General features: G+C 30.5%; 1 protein-coding gene across 3 annotated transcripts in view; it reads left to right on the plus strand.

Moving 5' to 3' along the window:
- ARID4A (AT-rich interaction domain 4A) overlaps positions 1–17,429 on the plus strand; it is an 82,093-nt gene that overhangs the window by 30,857 nt on the left and 33,807 nt on the right. For all 3 annotated transcript variants that reach the window (XM_031952644.1, XM_031952642.1, XM_031952643.1), the window contains exons 9-11: positions 1,985–2,064; positions 2,917–2,993; positions 3,281–3,447. In XM_031952644.1, coding sequence (XP_031808504.1) covers positions 1,985–2,064; positions 2,917–2,993; positions 3,281–3,447 — 324 coding nt within the window. The remainder of the gene's footprint in view (positions 1–1,984; positions 2,065–2,916; positions 2,994–3,280; positions 3,448–17,429) is intronic.

Raw genomic sequence — 17,429 nt, forward strand, 5'->3', positions numbered from 1 at the left:
ACAAACAAGCTACATAGTAAAATAATTAGATGACTTTCCCAAATTGGAATGGGAAGGGATATCAGGAAAGGTGAAGGGTTTCAATGGGGGTGGGGTGTAGAGAATCCATAAGCAGGGACAAGTCCTTAGAAGGTTGTTAAAGTAAACTAAAATTCAGGTAAATAGGACTTGGGTTAGAAATGTGACCACAAAGAAGAATGGGAGACTGGAAACATTTACACAGGAAGAATCAATAAAATTTACTGATTGGATATGTCTTTCTCCTTCACTGTTACCTTTTGACATTTTACCTGATTTTTAGGGGCCTAATTGAGTTATACCTTCAAGAGCCTTTGTTACTTAGTTGAATTATATTCATTTCCTCATTGAACTCTTACCACTTTTAAACTGGCCTATTATTTGATTTATTTCATCTCTTTTTCCTCAGTAAGATCAAAATTGGATCTAGATTATAGAACCTGTTTTTTTGTGTGTGTTTTCTTCAACTTAGTCCTAGATAGATGGTTGATACCTCATAATTGTTGATAGCTAAACATTATTTTACATTTCTCTAGTTTTTGGATTTATTTTTCTGGTGCAGTGGATCCAAGATAATTGTGGACCCTTGCACTTTTGTAGAAAGACAACTGGATTTTAAGTCCAGGATTATTAGGTTGCATTTTGCTGAAAGTTTTTTTGACCATTATACAAATTAGAAATGTTTACATTCTTTTCTAGTCAAAAATATTTAATCTTTTCTATGGTAAGGGTAAAAATCAGATCTTTTAGATGATTGTTATTGCTAATAATTTTAGAAATATATACTTGGCCTTTCCTAGGAGAAAACAAGAAAATTTATCAGCGAATTATTGGCTTTCTCTCTGTGTTGATATTTTTAAAATTTGGAGCCCTCATAATTCATGCAAAAAAAGTCACAATTTAATTTTTCAATGTGTTAATAACAGGAAAAGGGATTTTTATATATTTTCAAAAGTTAAGTTGATAAAATCTTTTCCCCAGATTTTTATAATTTTAATATTTAAATTAGTTTTTTAAAAAGCTATATAAACATTCAGCTGAAGAAGAGAATAACCACTTCTATACTATCTATTATGTTCCAAAACTGTACTAAATGCCTTTACAAATATCCCATTTGATCCTTATAATAACCTGGCAAGATTGGTGCTATTATAATCCTCATTTTACAGTTGAGGAAACTGAGACCAAAAAGGGTAAATGATTTGCCTAGGGACACACAGCTAGTAAATAGTTGAAGCTAAATTTGAATTCAGCTCTTGACTCTAGGCCTAACACTATTCAGTGTTCTATCAACTACCTCTGAAACTGAAGCTGTTAAGTACTTGGGAAGCAAATTGGATCTCTGTTAAATTAATATCATTTCTTGCTATATATATACTTTAGCTGCAAGTTGAGGCTGCAGCCTGAGTATAGCTAGCAAAACTTGCCACTGGGCATATTCAGATGTAATTGGAAAATATTTAACAAAATAAATAACAGTACAGTGCAACACAGATAATGTTAAATTGTGGTTTCTAGTTCAATTTGTGACTTTCAGGGATCCATTTCTATTTGGGTTTGATACCATTGCTTTAGTTTATGTGCAAAATATTTAAATCTTTAGATTTAAGACAAAGTCTGAATAATAAATTGGATCATGAGAACATAAATGCTGTTATAATTTGTGGTTTATTTAGTGAATATAGATACACTAAGTATATTTTAATCTGGGATGCAGATGCTTTAAATACTTTTTTAACAGTTGACTATTTGTATAAACATGAATATTTTTATAAAGCAATTTCTCAACAGTTCTGTGATGTAAGTAGTAAACTACTTTGTAAATTGCTTTATTTGGAGAATAAATAACCTATTCATTAATATTTAAGCTATTCTCTTTACCATGCATTCTGTTTTAAGTTGAAATTAAAATATCTTTCTGGAACAAGAAAAGTTTGAATTAATTTGCTTTTATTTGAAACTTTAGGTTATCTCTCCCAGCTGTAATGACGACATCATGGTGAAAAAAGACCAATGTTTAGTTAGATCTTTTACAGATTCCAAATTGTGAGTAATGTAATATTTGCTAATAAAGTCAAATGCATGGGGAAAGAGGGAAAATGTAACTTAGTATGAAAAGTTTTGCTTTTCAATGCATATTAATTATCTTTTGAAGTATGTGGAAGAAACATTTAGGATGCTTTTTTTTTTCCCAAAAAACTTCTCTATAAATTTGTAAATTTTTCTACAAACATTTTCTTTTGCAATGATTACATTTAAGGTTGTATATTTACTTCTAACCTGGAAATTTTATATTTAATTGAAAATATAAGTATTTCATATAATTAGATAACTTTAATTATCCTCAAAAAATTTTTTGTTGCTGATAGTTACTTTGATATACTCTCTTTGAGAACCACTTTTTTTCCAGAAGCTTTTCCTCTCATCTAAACTCTTTTATTTTGCTTCCTACAAAAAATAATCTTTTTCTTCTAAATATATACTTTTGGATTTTAGAATTTGACCCTAATCCTTCAGAATCATTTAAATACTTCTATACTGTATCTAAGTTTTTCATTAACATAAAACTGGGAGAACCCCCCCTCCCAATAAATGTTAAAATGCCTAGTTTCTATTAAAAACATTTCTTATTGTACTAAATTGTTTTTAACAAGTACATCTTTTCCATAAAATAAAACAATTTTATGTTTATACTTTTCTTTCTGTTGATGAGTAAATTTTCAGATGATATATACCTTTTTTTTGTGTTCCACATATTATAAGCAAAATAATTTTAAAAGTGATAGTTCAAATTTTTTTTTTAATGTACTACTTGGTACTAGTTGATCTTAGGTAGATTACTTATAATAAATTGGTTCTTTTTTCCCTTTTGCCCTTGCCTTTTCCCCTCCAAATCAGTTATTCAATAGCAAGAAAGGACATCAAGGAAGTAGATATTCTTAGTCTACCTGAATCTGAGCTCTCTACTAAACCAGGTAAAATATAAGAAAATCCATTATTTCATATTTCAGCTTTAAATGATTACTTTGTTGCTTCATTGTTTATATGAAATACTCTCTGTTAAAGTTGTGCCTACTTTGGAGGTCAGTGAATGAAACAAAATTGGGTATTCATTCATTGTTGCTATTTTCAGTAAAACTTGATAAGCTGATTGGATACTTCATTGAGATTCTAAGTTGGTATTTTTTTTTAATTTCACTTTTATATGCTTTTATTAAAAATATGACTTGGCTTATAGTAAGTAGATACTATCCTTTTCTAGGCCTCCAAAAAGCAAGCACCTTCTTAAAAACCAAAGTTGTTCCTGATAATTGGAAAATGGACATAAGTGAGATCCTTGAGTCATCCAGTAGTGATGATGAAGATGGAGCAAATGAGGAAAGTGATGAAGAAAAAGATAAAGAGAATGCAAAAGAAGAAGAAGAGACAGTAAGTAAAATTTAATGGTGCTAAACTTATAATTTAAATGTGTAATAGCATTTAAGACTCTTTTTGGTAAAGGAATGCTTTCTTTTTTTTTTTTTTCTAAATGAGTTATCAAATATGCTTTGATTTCAGAAAAATATGACCTTCCACCTCTTAATTTTTCCAAAAAAAAAAAAAAAAGTTATTTTTATAACAATTACTCTTTGTTGTGGTTTCTTCCACATTATCAAAAAGCAAAATTAAGTTTTGGCTTTCCTTTGATAGCTCACTTCCCTCTCCTAGTTAAAATTGGAGGTTTTATTTTATTTGCTAAATGAAGGCTGCCACACTCGTCTTTTTTTTATGCTACCTCATGGTATGAATGAGACTCTGGCTTTCAAATTAAATGTAACTTCTGCTATATCCTTCAAACTTACAAAGGCTTCAAGTGAGCCCTAAAATGGATTGTTATCCAAGGACTTTAGGGAAATTAATCACTAAGTTGCTTGAAAAGGCAAGCATTTTTGAGCTGTAGAAAGTCCTTGAGGACACTCTGCTTAGTAAGTTTTTTTATCTGCCTATCTGCCTAGATGGAGGAAGTACCCACACCAATAAAATCATAGATCTTTGGGGTATGGAAAAGATAAAGTAAACGTCAGGTCATTTATGTTCATAGACTGTTAAGCTTATCAGGAGAGGTAGCCTCGTATAGTAGTAGATACCAGACTTGGAGTACACCTGGATTCAAGTTCTGCCTCTGACATAGACCAGATGTTCTAGTCACTAAAACTTTGGTCCTTCTAGCAGCTCTCCATAAAAGATGATGGAGTTAATAGTGCTTTCATTTATTTCAAAGTGAGCTGATAAATCTGTTTTCATTTCAGAAAATATGATCTCCAACTTCTGATTTTTCTAAAAAGTGATATCCAGTATATCTTTGTAAAAAAAAAAAAAGTTTTCCTTTGTTGTGAATTCTTCACATTATCAGGCTACAATTCTTATTTAAAACCCTAGTTTTGCCTTTCCCAAAGCCAAGATTTCCCTTTAATGAAATCATGGGTCTGTAACACCTTAAAACTTCAAAATAGAAATGGTCCTCTTAGATGTTGGGTATTGGGAAAGGAGAAGGAAATTAGAAAAAGATAATTCCAAATTAAAATAATAACATGCAACTTCTTTATTTTCATTAAAGATTTTTCCAGAAAAAAACCCCCAAATATTAAAAGGTATAAGGGAATATATAACATATTTGTATGTTATCATTTGTCATTCTCCAGGTTCTCATTTGTTGGTTTGCAATACAAAGAGACATTTAAATTCTGCAAATTAACCATATTTCACTGCTAAATATTCCACATATGCATATCTCTATTTTTAAGCAAACATGGTACTACAAAATCATATTAAATACTCCCTTAAATACCGTATGCTATTCATATTTCATCTTAAATAATTGATTTTATGTGTAAAATGAAATGAAATTGCTTCATATTATATATCGGATCTTTACCTTGCTTTTGGATGGAGTTAATAGAGAATAAAGATATTAAAAAGTAGGGATATTTGTATATTCTGGGTATTTGTTTAGAAAAGTATAATATCTTTCTTTATTGTGTGAACAGATATCAGCTTCTTTGAAAATAAAATGTTTACTTTGGAGGGTGGGGAGGAGATAAAGAAGGTCAGGTATTTCTTTCCTTATACTTCTCTGGCAATATTTGGTTTTGTTACTGAAATCAGAATGGCTGTTCATACTTATAGGATACCTACGGTGTTGCTATAGTAACATGCTGTTAGTTTTATGTGAGCATGCTCAGAGAGACAGGAAGGTTTAGCAGAGGCTTGGCAGGTTGCCAGTGGAGGTTTGCCAGATGCTTTGAAATGGACTGTCTTTCTTTTCCTTTCATGTAATGTCTGATTTTTATGTGGAAGAGAATGTAAGTAATGCAGTATAACTGTGTGGATGTTTTGCCATAAGTAAGAAACCAGATATTTGCAAGTTAGACTAAAAAAAAAATGCCTAAACACTGTCTTGTCTGAGTAGAAGAGGAATCTTACCAGTTTACATTTGAAAGAAAATGCATCATATAGGTAAGAATTTTTTCGTATGTTTAATATATTGGATACCATTTTATTTACTAAAAATATGAACTTAAATGAAAATTGTAGACTGAAATGCTGTGGAGGATGTGGTAGTTTCTTGGGATAAATAAATGTTTTCTGGTAAGAAGACAGTTGGAATCTATTTTTAGAAAATCAGAACGAATAATTATTTTCCCGAAATATAAAGTAGATTTGAAAACCAATATGTTAACATGATACTTTAGCAAAACCATTTGCAATATATACAGAGAATGTTAATTTTGTCTTTGTAGTTTCGAATTATTTATTTATTTATTTGTTTTGGGGGGGGGTAATGTGTTTTCAGAGTGAACAGGCCACATTTTGCAGGGTGTGAGCTGATGCAGTCTGTTTTATAACCTTTTATTAAGATCTGTTAGAATTCTGTATTGTAAATGCTAAATACTAAATTTTATAAGTGTATTCTGTTCTTGTTACAATTTTCCTTCTTTCTTAATCTACATTCTGTCTAGAAACCCTGTGAATTTTTAAACAAAGGAAAAGAGAGCTCTGTTTTTAAATGTATATACAAATATGAATAAGCAATTAGCCTTTTTTTCCTACAACTGATAAACATTATCATCTGTTCTCTGAGAAAATTAAAAGTGCTGTATAAAGGTATAAAAAAGAACTATAGGTATCTATTGTTTGCAGATGACACTTAAGGGCATTAAATAAGGTGAGAACCCTGAGACAGGCATCTATCTCTTAGATAGATGTTCATAGATATTGGTTAATAAAATAGTAAAGAAAATAGGGAGGGAAATACATACACACTCTTTCTCTGTCCCAAATAGAAATATTGATTTGTATGATTTATTGGATTTAATTATATTTCACAAGATTATAAGCCTTGAATACATACTTTGTTGAACTATTTGATTAGAACTGGTTTTATTTATTGTTTGTTTTCAGGCTAAACAAGTAGATTTTTTTGACTGAATTATTTGCTTGCTTAAAAAAATAAACTGCATTTTGGGCAGCTAGTTCTAAGGATTCAATTGCTGAATCATTCCAACTGATATATGACACCTACCTACTTTTTCATTTTTCATTTCCTAGTTTGCTTTGCTTTGATAAAGTATAAGGTACTTCCATCTGTCTTTATCAATTCAAAGATAGGGAAAGGCACTTAAAATATGAATTTAAATCTGATGATAATATAGCATAGGCCTATATGACTTTATCATTATAGGCCCTTAATAAATAAACAAGGTCAGATAATTTTATGAATAGCCAAAACTACCGTGAGATTTAATAAGATAATTCAAAGGCTTTTCTTCTGATGAAGTATAATGTGCTTACTGGTCAAACAAATAATCTAACAAATGCTGTATAATAGTTGGCCTTGGTATTTATGGGACAACCAAATTTTATACAATGAAATCATATAGACATTTGATGCTTAAGTTTTTTTATTGGATTGAAAATTTTAGATTTCAGGGTCAGGTTCATATTGACAAAGTCTTAATAGACTGGTATGTAAGTATTTTGATAACATCTTTTATTTAAATGTATGATCATAGCTATATCCTAGAGGAACTTTAGTTTTAAACTCTCCCCACTTTGGGGGGGAGGGGGGATTTAGGGTAATTGTTATTTTGAGCACCTAAAGTAGTTTAGACTTCAGAGAATTGCACCAGAAATGTATTGGTTGGAGTATTTCTAACTGAATAAGTTTAAGATTTTGTTCTATTGATGGAGGTGACTTGAAAGCAAACTAATTTTGAATTTAAAAACATTTATTTTATTATTAAAGTAAGCAGACTAAGATCAATTTAGAATATTTCTATTTGACAGGTTTATTGTACTCTAGAATGTAATATAAGGATTTCTAGAAGTATAGCTTCAAGCAATCAGTGTTATCAACTTTTCATTTACTTTTGACTTATTTTTGTTTGAGGAGAATAGAGCATATTGGAGACAAAGATAGTTGTTAAGGATATCTAGTTCCTAAAATGCTTTAATTTTGCTTTATTTTTGAGTAGGAAGAAGGGAACAAATAATTATTTGTATTTAGCTACTTTGATATTTTTTTTCTACTTATTCTGTATATAGATTTTAATCCAAATATCCTAAACTGTTTTTTTTTTTAATGTGCATGATTTTTTTTTTTTTTTTGGAAATTTTAATAAGTAATTATCTTATCAGAAGTGAAGAAACATTTGTGGATGACTAGTTCATGTACACTTTGGGTAAAATTGGCTTATTTACATGTTTGCTTATATAACTAAATTTTATTATTATAACAATTTATTGGAAACACTAATCTTAAGCAAAGCTAATTGCAACTAAGTGAAATTTTCATATCACCTAATGATGTAGACCTACTGCTAAAAACTTTTTAAATTCTACCCTCTAATAAATAAATATGGCCAGTTAATTACAATAATATGACTAATAATTAGCATTAATTTAGACACCAAACTTAGAAGGGTCAGAATTCTTTAAAATTTGTTTTTATAAATATGTTAGACAAATGTCCTATAAAATAGCAAGCCTTTTATTCATGCTATAAAGATTACATTCAGCTTTAAGTCAGATCACAGTACAAATGAAAAGATTTGAGTTTTTGCATATGCAAGCACTTTCACACATGTATACATCCATGTGTTTATACTTTCTGTCCATATTTAGCATTAACAATAATGGGAGAGCTTTACAAAAATGTCCCATGCGTACACTTATTAATATGTCCATTTGCTTTTTAGAGTGAAGAATTTTTATCATTGTAGTATTGACATAAGAGTAACTAAACCAACTTTAAGAACTAATTAGTTAAGATTATAACCACAAGACATTTGCTAATAGAGCCAGTATATTAATGGATGTTCATGCAAGAGGTGGGGACAGGGGAAGACACAGTCTGAATTCATCTATACAAGATCTATACAGAATACATTTTAATGCATCTAGATCTTTGCATTGGTGAAAGTAGTTCTTCAGCAAGGAAATATCTTCTACCAACTGTTCTGTAGCTCAGTATTAGAGCTTTTGAGAGGATAAATCATTTGAAAGTGTCCTACAAACACCTCTTCAGAACTTGTAGGTAGGCCTTCCTAACTTCCTAACAGAGTCTGGGGCAGATTCTGTTACAGTCCAGGGGTCTTCAAACTTTTTAAATAGGGGACCAGTTCACTGTCCCTCAGACTGTTGTTGAAGGGCCGGACAATAGTAAAAACAAAAACTTTGTTTTGTGGGCCTTTAAATAAAGAAACTTCATAGCCCTGGGTGAGGGGGATAAATGTCCTCAGCTGCTGCATTTGGCCCGCGGGCCATAGTTTGAGGACCCCTGTGTTACACCATGTTGCCTCTAAATATTTTAGTGTGTATGTTTTGTTATTGTTTTTTAATCTAGTTAAGTTAAACTTTTCTGAAAGGAAAAAGCTAGTGACAACATAGTTTAGTTTTAATAGAAAGAAAGTGGTATTTGGAGTCAAGTTCTGGGTGGCTGCCAGTATAATCATGGGCAAATTGTTTAACTTCTTTAGATCTCTTATTTCTTTTCTGCTGTGAGTTGTTGCTTAAGATGATCTCTAAGTTCCCTTCCTGTACTAAATCTCTCATAAGCTATTTTAAAATCTTGAATCTTAAATTAACTGAGTATAATAATCAGGAGAAATTCTTCTTTCTGTGAGTAGCAAATATACATATTTGGATGGAAGAGAGAATTTACATAATTTTTAAATAGGGGGAAAATGGAAATTTTATACTATGATTGTGTACCTGTATTAGCTATACAACAATGTTTTCCTGAAGTAACTGAAACTCAATTTCATTTCACAAATTTTTTGGCCCGAACATGAATTACTAGGCTCTTTGTGTACATCTGTACACTTTAAAAATAGTCATAAAGAAAAACAGCATTTTTTCTCAGCTAGCTGTAGTAGTATATCTGGAGCCAAACTGATCTGTATTTGGCAACCGTGAGTTTTTGGAACCAGTGTTAATGATAGATATGAAGTTCTCTTATGAAACAAATTAATTTTATATCAATTATTTTGCTTTTTAAAGCCAGGAAACTGGCTTTTTTTTTTTTAAAGCTAAATAATTGATAGTGATTGAGTGGTTGTCTTGGATATGTTTATATACATAAATGTATAAAGCTTTTATTTATACCATTTTATAGTTATATAATTTATATTTGTACTTAATTTTATATTTATTAATTTTATTTATTTAATATAAATATATAAATTTGTATTAAATATATTTATATTTAAGTATATTTAACTTGGCTATACATTTTGACAAGTATGATTAATATTGAGATGTGCGTGCCTATTTTAGAAATTATTTGAGATAGCCTAATGGATACTCTAATTGTCTGCTATTGTTCAGAATGGTTTTACAGTCTGCTGATTTAAATAAAAAAACAACTAAGTTAAAACTTGAGAGGATCAAGTGGATTCCCATTTTGCAATCTGTATTATACTTTTTCAATTATCCCAAATTGCTCCCTGCTGCTCATCTCTTTAATAACTCCTTGTGATTCAGTATGACAGAGAATCATGGAATACCATAGTCTCCAGAGAAATAAAATTACAAGTAACTTCAAGTAATTAAAAAAAAAAGAAGTAGATTTTAGCATGTTAACAGTGCAAGAACCAATGTAAAAGGCATCATAAAAAACATGTAATGAGAATGGAAGATGATAGGATTGACAACTCAAAGTGACATATTGGTGTCCTTGAAATGTTCATAGAATAAGAAAGTCTTTATTTAGTACATTAGATAGATTTTTTTCCCCCTAATACTTACTGAAAGACTCAAGCAAGAATTACAAAATGAAAAAGCATGGAATAGTTAAAAATAAGCATCTGTGTAGAAGAACACACTTATGAAATCATAGATCTATCCAATTTTGATCTTACGGTATTTGTTTTTTGATATGAGACTGATTGTTATTAAGAATTATAAATTATATTTGCTTCATTATTTGGTGGCCAGTCATCTAGTGTTGGAACCCAGGCACAAAGATTTCCAGTTTGCTGAAATGTGCCAGAATTTATGATGTGCTGGTATAGTCTTCAAGAAATCAGTTATTACTGGGTCATATTGAGTATAGGACTTTTGTGCAACAACATGAATATATTTTTCTAACTGTTCTGAAGGATTATGTAGTATTTTCCTCCATTCAAAATTTACAAATCAGTAACTTTTGGTAGTATCTCCCCATATACTTAAAACAATTTTTGACATACTAAACAGAAGGTCTCAAATTGTTTTCTGGGTTATTGTTTTTTTATGAGGAATTATTTCTGAAAGTAGACATTTAAAAATAGTTATTTTTGTTTGTCCTAATTTAAGATTGTCAGTTGCCAATAGTATCACAAAAATATGCGGACAGAGTTGCTTGTGTAACTTACTGAGTGTTTAGCTAGGGTTGTTGTCATTTAAATAAAATTTACTTAACCCATTTACAAGAAGTATTTAGTGAGTATGTAGTATTATTTGGCTTAATGTTACCATGTATTTATATCTCATATACCATTATTTATTCTTATACTATAATTTATTCAGCCATTCTCCAATTGATGAGCATTCGTTCAGTTTTATTTTTGCACTTGTAGGTCCCTTTCCCTTCTTTAAGATCTCTCTGGGATATAAGCCCAGGAGTAACACTGGTGGATCAAAGAGTATGCACAGTTTGATAACTTTTTAAGCATAGTTCCAAATTGCTCTCCAGAATGGTTGTATTTGTTTACAGTTGCATCAACAATGTATCAGTGTCCCAGTTTTCCCACATCCCCTCCAACATTCATCATCTTTTCCTGTCATCTTAGTCAATCTGAGAGATATGTAGTAGTATCTCTGAGTTGTCTAAATTTTCATTTCTCTGATTCCTTGACTATTTATCAATTGGAGAATGGCTTGATTTCTTATAAATTTGAGTCAATACTCTACATATTTTGGAAATGAGACCTTTATCAGAATTATTGAATGTAAAAATATTTTTCCAGTTTATTGCTTCCCTTCTAATCTTATCTATATTCATTTTGTTTGTACAAAAACTTTTTAACTTAATATAATCAGAATTATCTATTTTGTGATCAATAATGATCTCTAGTTCTTTTTTGTTCACAAATTCCTTCCTCCTCCACAGGTCTGAAAGGTTAACTATCCCATGGTCTTCTAACTTATTTATAATAATGTTCTTTATGCCTAGATCATGAACCCATTTTGACCTTATTTTGGTATACAGTGTTAAGTTTGGGTCAATGTCTAGTTTCTGCATACTAGTTTCCAATTTTCCCAGCAGTTTTTGTCAAATAGTGAATTCTTATGCCAGAAGTTGGGGTCTTTGAGTTTGTCAAACACTAGATTGCTATAGTTATTAATTGTTTTGTTCTGTGAGCCTAACCTATTCCACTGATCAACTAGTCTATTTCTTAGCCAATACCAAATGGTTTTGATGACCACTACTTTATAATATAATTTTAGATCTGGTACAGCTAGGCTACTTTTATTTGATTTTTTTTTTCATTAGTTCCCTTGAAAATCTTGACCATTTGTTTTTCCAGGTGAATTTTATTGTTATTTTTTTCTAAGTCAGTAAAATAATTTCTTGAGAGTTTGATTGGTATAGCACTAAATAATGTGTATATCTCAATAAAGCAGTATGATACATTATTTGAAGATTTACTAGTATGTATTTTAAAATCAATAATATATTTACATTCTCATTTTAAAATTTATTTTAAAGAAATATCAGGTTAAAATTTAAACTGATTCAACCTAGATGCCTCAGTTCTGACCATATGATAAGAAATTGTAATTTGGGATTCATAGAGATTCTATTCCAATGATTTAGAGGTTTTGAGTTATTTAAAATTAAATAATTATTTTATATCCATCACATCAAAGATATAAAGAGAACCTACAAAAAAATTTCATTCTACATGGACAGCTGAACATTTTTACACATAAATTTTATCAAATAATTATATTAGGTAATAGTTTGTAAATATTAAGTTACTTTGAATTCTTTACAAATTATCTTTATCCTTTGGGTCTTTAGGTAATTCCTTTCACTCTTATCTTTGACCTTTATCAGTGCTCTCTTTTCCAGGTATCTACAAATGTGCATTTACTATCTTCAGGAGGGAAGGAGAAAATTTTGCCTAAGTTTATTCTGCCATCCCCTCAGTCTACATCTTTATCCTTTCATTAGACAAACTCAGAAAAATCAGCCCATAATTATTGTGTACATTTCTTTAACCTTCTGATAAATTGTGAATCCCTTATAATCTGGCTTTTGACTCCACCAGTTGCCTGGAACCATTTTTCTAAGATTTCCATCAATTTATTTAACAGTTAAATTTAATGGCCTCTTCAGAGTCCTCGTTGCACAAGTTTTTTTTGGCAGCTTTTGAAACTACTGTTTTATACTACTTGTGTGGATGCTTATTTTTTCCTTAGAATTTTTTGACAGTATTCTTCTGAATTCTCACCTACCTGCCTAATGTTTTTCAGTCTCCTTTGTGGAATCATTATTTATGGCTAGTTTTCCAAGGAAGGTGGACCCCAAGGCTTTGCCCTAGGCCCTCAGTCTACATTCATTTTTAATCGAACAATTTTTAATATTCCTCCAGTATTTAACATCCTTCCTTACTCTCCTCCCTCATTAAAAAGGCAAGCAATTTTATATACATTATACATGTGTACTAAAGCAAAACATTTCCATATTTGTCATATAGTGAAAGAAAACATAGACCTCCCCTAATCCCCCCAAAAAATACAGAGAAAAAAATAAAGTAAAAAACAGTATCCTTCTATCTATATTCAGACTACATCAGTTATTTTCTCTGGAAGTGGATACCATTTTTTTTTTTTTTTCATCATAAGTCTGACAATTGTCTTGGAGCTTTCTATTACTGAGAATAGCTAAGGCAGTCACAATGAATGGTTATTAGTATATTGCCATTACTATGTACAGTGTTCTCCTAGTTTTGCTTATTTCACTTTGCATCATTGCATGTAAATCTTTCCAGGTTTTTCTGAAAGCATCCTGCTTATCATTTCTTATAGCACAATAGTATTCTATCACAATCATATACCACAACTTGTTTAACTGTTCCCCATTTGGTAAGTATCCTCTCAGTTTCCAGTTTTTACCATCACAAAAGGAGCCACTATACTTTTGTAGATATAGGCCTTTTTTCTTTTTCCCTTTAAAAAAAATCTCAGAAAAAAATACAGACCTAATAATGATATTATTGGGTCAAAAGGAATACAGTTTTATAAACCTTTGGGCATAGTTCCAAATTCTTTTCCAGATTAGCCCATAACTCCATCAATAGTACATTTCTATGCAGATGACTTTTTTTTTCAATAGTATATTATTCCCCCTGAGGGAATTTGGATTAAGTGACTTGCCCAGGGTCACACAGTTAAGAAATGTTAAATGTCTCACATCAGATTTGAACTCGGGTCCTCCTCACTTAAAGGCTGGCCCCCTAGCTGTCTCCACATTCATTTTTGTAAAACTGTGTTTTAAATTTTTCTGAGACTCTCTCATATCTCCTCTCTCCTCAAGACAGCAGTCTGATATAAATTAAATATGTGCAATTCTTTTAAACATATTCCCATATTTTCCACATTGTGCTAGAAAAATCAGAACAAAAGGGAAAAACCAAAGAAAGAAAAAAAAAAACAGTTTCTCTCTGGATAAAGATGACATTTTCCATCCCAAGTTTATTGGAATTGCCTTGAATCACCACATTGTTGAAAAGAGTCATCTCCATCACATCAACATTCATTTTTGTAAAATTATGTTCCAAATTTTTCTCCTTCCCTCTTTTACCTCCTCCTTCTTCAAGATAGTAAGCAATCTGATATAGGTTAAGTAGGTTATCCTTTTAAAGATTTCCATATTTGTCATATTGTATAACAAAAAGTCAGTCCAAAAAAGGAAAAAAAAAAACTACAAAGGGAAAAAAAGCAAGCAAACAAACAAAAAGGGGAAAACACTATGCTTTGTTCCACATTTAGTCTTCATAGTTCTCTCTAGATGTGAATGGCTCTTTCTGTTCCAAGTTAATTGGAATTGCTTTGAATCATTGCATTGTTGAAAAGAGCCAAGTAAAAAGTTGATCATTCCATAATGTTGTTCTTACTGTGTAGAATGTTCTCCTGATTTGCAGATGACTCTCAGAACTATATGATGAACCTGTATCTCTTCATTTTAATCTCCAGGCTTTTGCTTTTAGACATTCAGTATCATCACTTCAGCATCTCGACCTTGATAATATCCAAAAAAATAGTTTTTTTATCTTCTTCCCTATACTATATTTTCTAGACTTAAGTTAAGACCACCATTATCTTAATATTTAGATTCACAATCATAAGTCACCTCAGCTGGTTCCTTATCTAATATGAGAACCCTCATTCTACTCTATCCAACTACCACATCCAAAAGATTACAATATTTTCCTGTTTCTGTCTGAGATGAATTTCTCTTGATGCTTTACTTTTTTCTTAATTTTTTCAACTACCACTCTAATTAAATCCCTTATCACATTGATCTGAATTATTTCAGTAGCTTCCTAATTAATTTTCTTCTTCCAATCTTTCCTTTTTCCAGTCTATTCTCCACATGGTTGTCAATGTAATCTTCCTAAAGTACAGGTCTTTGCTTAAAACGTATTCAGTAATTCCAATTCAATCTAATGGTCATTTTAATTTATTAAAAATTTTCTAATTTCAAAAAACTTTCTATGACATTAGGAACACAAATATAAAAAAAGAAAAACAGATCCAAGGAGTTAATATTCTTCTTTAGATATTCAACATATATTTTGTAATATATATATATGGATGTTTGTACATGATTATATGAGGAAGAAAATATAATATGACATTTTGCTGTTTAGTACAATAAATATTATATATGTTCCTTGAGGACATATATTAACTCACTTTCATTTTTCTGAACCAAGTATCTAACATATTAGGAGGTGATTAATAAGTATTTGTGAATTGATTGATTGAAGGGACCAGGGAAGATTTCCTATAAGAATTGATAATTGAGCAAGACTTCTAATGAAGGTCAGGGAATCTAAGAAGTAGAGATAAGGAAACACAGACATGAAGGCAGTATGATAGTTTCACTTGAACATAAAGTGCATGAAGAAGATAGGGAGCTTACTCAAGCAATGGAGAGAAACAGATTTAGATGTTTTAGAAAGATTTTTTGTTTACAAGGAGAGTATGTTTGAGAGCAAGAGGACAAATTCTCAATCTATTATTCAAAGCCTATCTCATAGCTTCTATCTGTCTTTCTGTTTACATTATTTTCCTTCATATGGTATATATGCCAACCAGATTAACATTCTAATTCTTGTCTTTGTAAAAGTTGTTGCCTATCCTTAGAATGTATTTCCTTTCTCCAAACTTCTCTCACCCCTTTACTCCTCCCCCAAAAGGCAGTAGGTTGCTTGATAGTAGCCAAAAAAAAAAAAAAAAAGACTTTGCATGCTGAGACTAGAAACCTCTGCTACAGTGTCTTTGGGAGCTGACGGGAACTAAAGCTCACACCTAATGATACTGTTCTGCAGGACACAGTCATTTTTATTCATTTATTTTCTGAATGGGGAATGTAGAGGAAGGAGAAGGAGGAAGTGAGGCTAGAAAGAGGAATGATCTTATTGACCTAAAAAAGTATAGCATACTAACAGTTTCTATACCATTTAAATTCATATGTATTTAACTATGTTTGTTATTACAAAATAATAAATTTGGGCCTTATCTTTTTGACTATAATAGCTTTAAGTAAAATAAGTTAAGGTATGTATAAATCTATTAATCAATTGTATATGAAATGATGTTTTTAAAAAAAACAAACAACCCAGAATTTAGTGGGATAGTCAGGAAAACCTCACTTTGTATTCTACTTATGACAGTTTTTAGTTATGTGCCCAGAAGCAGATTACTTTTATGAATTCTTATAAGTTTTGTCATCTTTAGAATGGTAATAAAAAAAGATAGATAAAATATTTATTAAGTGCTTACTTTATGCAAGGCACTATGGTAATAATTGTGAGAATCAAATGAGACAATGTTTATCACATAAAGGTTAGTGACTTTTTTGTTGTTGTTGTTATTAGAATCTTCCATATAGGGACTTCAAAAAAAATTTAATAATACCATCTAACATCTATATAACATTTTAAGATTTGCAAAGCACTTTACATGTGTTTTATTTTTATCATAATTTCCATATTTAATATACATCCCTAGGTTCTCAATGCTTGCTTTGATGTTCATTAAGTATTAAATATTATCATGCTTTTCTTTTCACAACTCCTGTACTTTCTGTCTTTTATTCTATCACTTTTGCAAATTTGATTGATGTGAGGTAATACCTTAGAGTTGTTCTTCCTCTTTCCCAAATATATTTTGCAAGGCCTTTTTGTTGTTTTAAATTTTTATTATTCATCTAAACTCATTCTAAGATTTTGTATTTCTCACAGTGTTTTCCTAGACTTCTTACCTGCCTTTTCTTTTATGTTGTGTACATATTTTCTTAGCTAAGTTAGTTTCTGAGTTTCCTGTGCATTTTTATCAGTCACTCCAACCAACTCCCCCCTTTTCCTAGCCAATGAAATTGTTTTTCTTGTCATTAGGATTTTACTCTTGAACTTTATCTTGAACTGACTTACCATATTGAATTTTAATCCATGAATTTTTTGCTTTGTTTGAACCATTTGGAATATGCTTTTCCTACATTCAGGACACCTGTAATTACACTTGGTTTTTCTCTTTGCTGTCACAAATTCTAAAGTGGAATGATGATGTTCTTTATCCCACCAATTAGTTCCTCCCTATTGGTGAGAGTCAGATCCATAATGAAATTTCTTTTGTTAGTCCTTTACCCATTGAAG

The sequence above is a fragment of the Sarcophilus harrisii genome, chromosome 2, assembly GCF_902635505.1.
Source record: "Sarcophilus harrisii chromosome 2, mSarHar1.11, whole genome shotgun sequence".
In the NCBI taxonomy this organism is placed as follows: domain Eukaryota; kingdom Metazoa; phylum Chordata; class Mammalia; order Dasyuromorphia; family Dasyuridae; genus Sarcophilus; species Sarcophilus harrisii.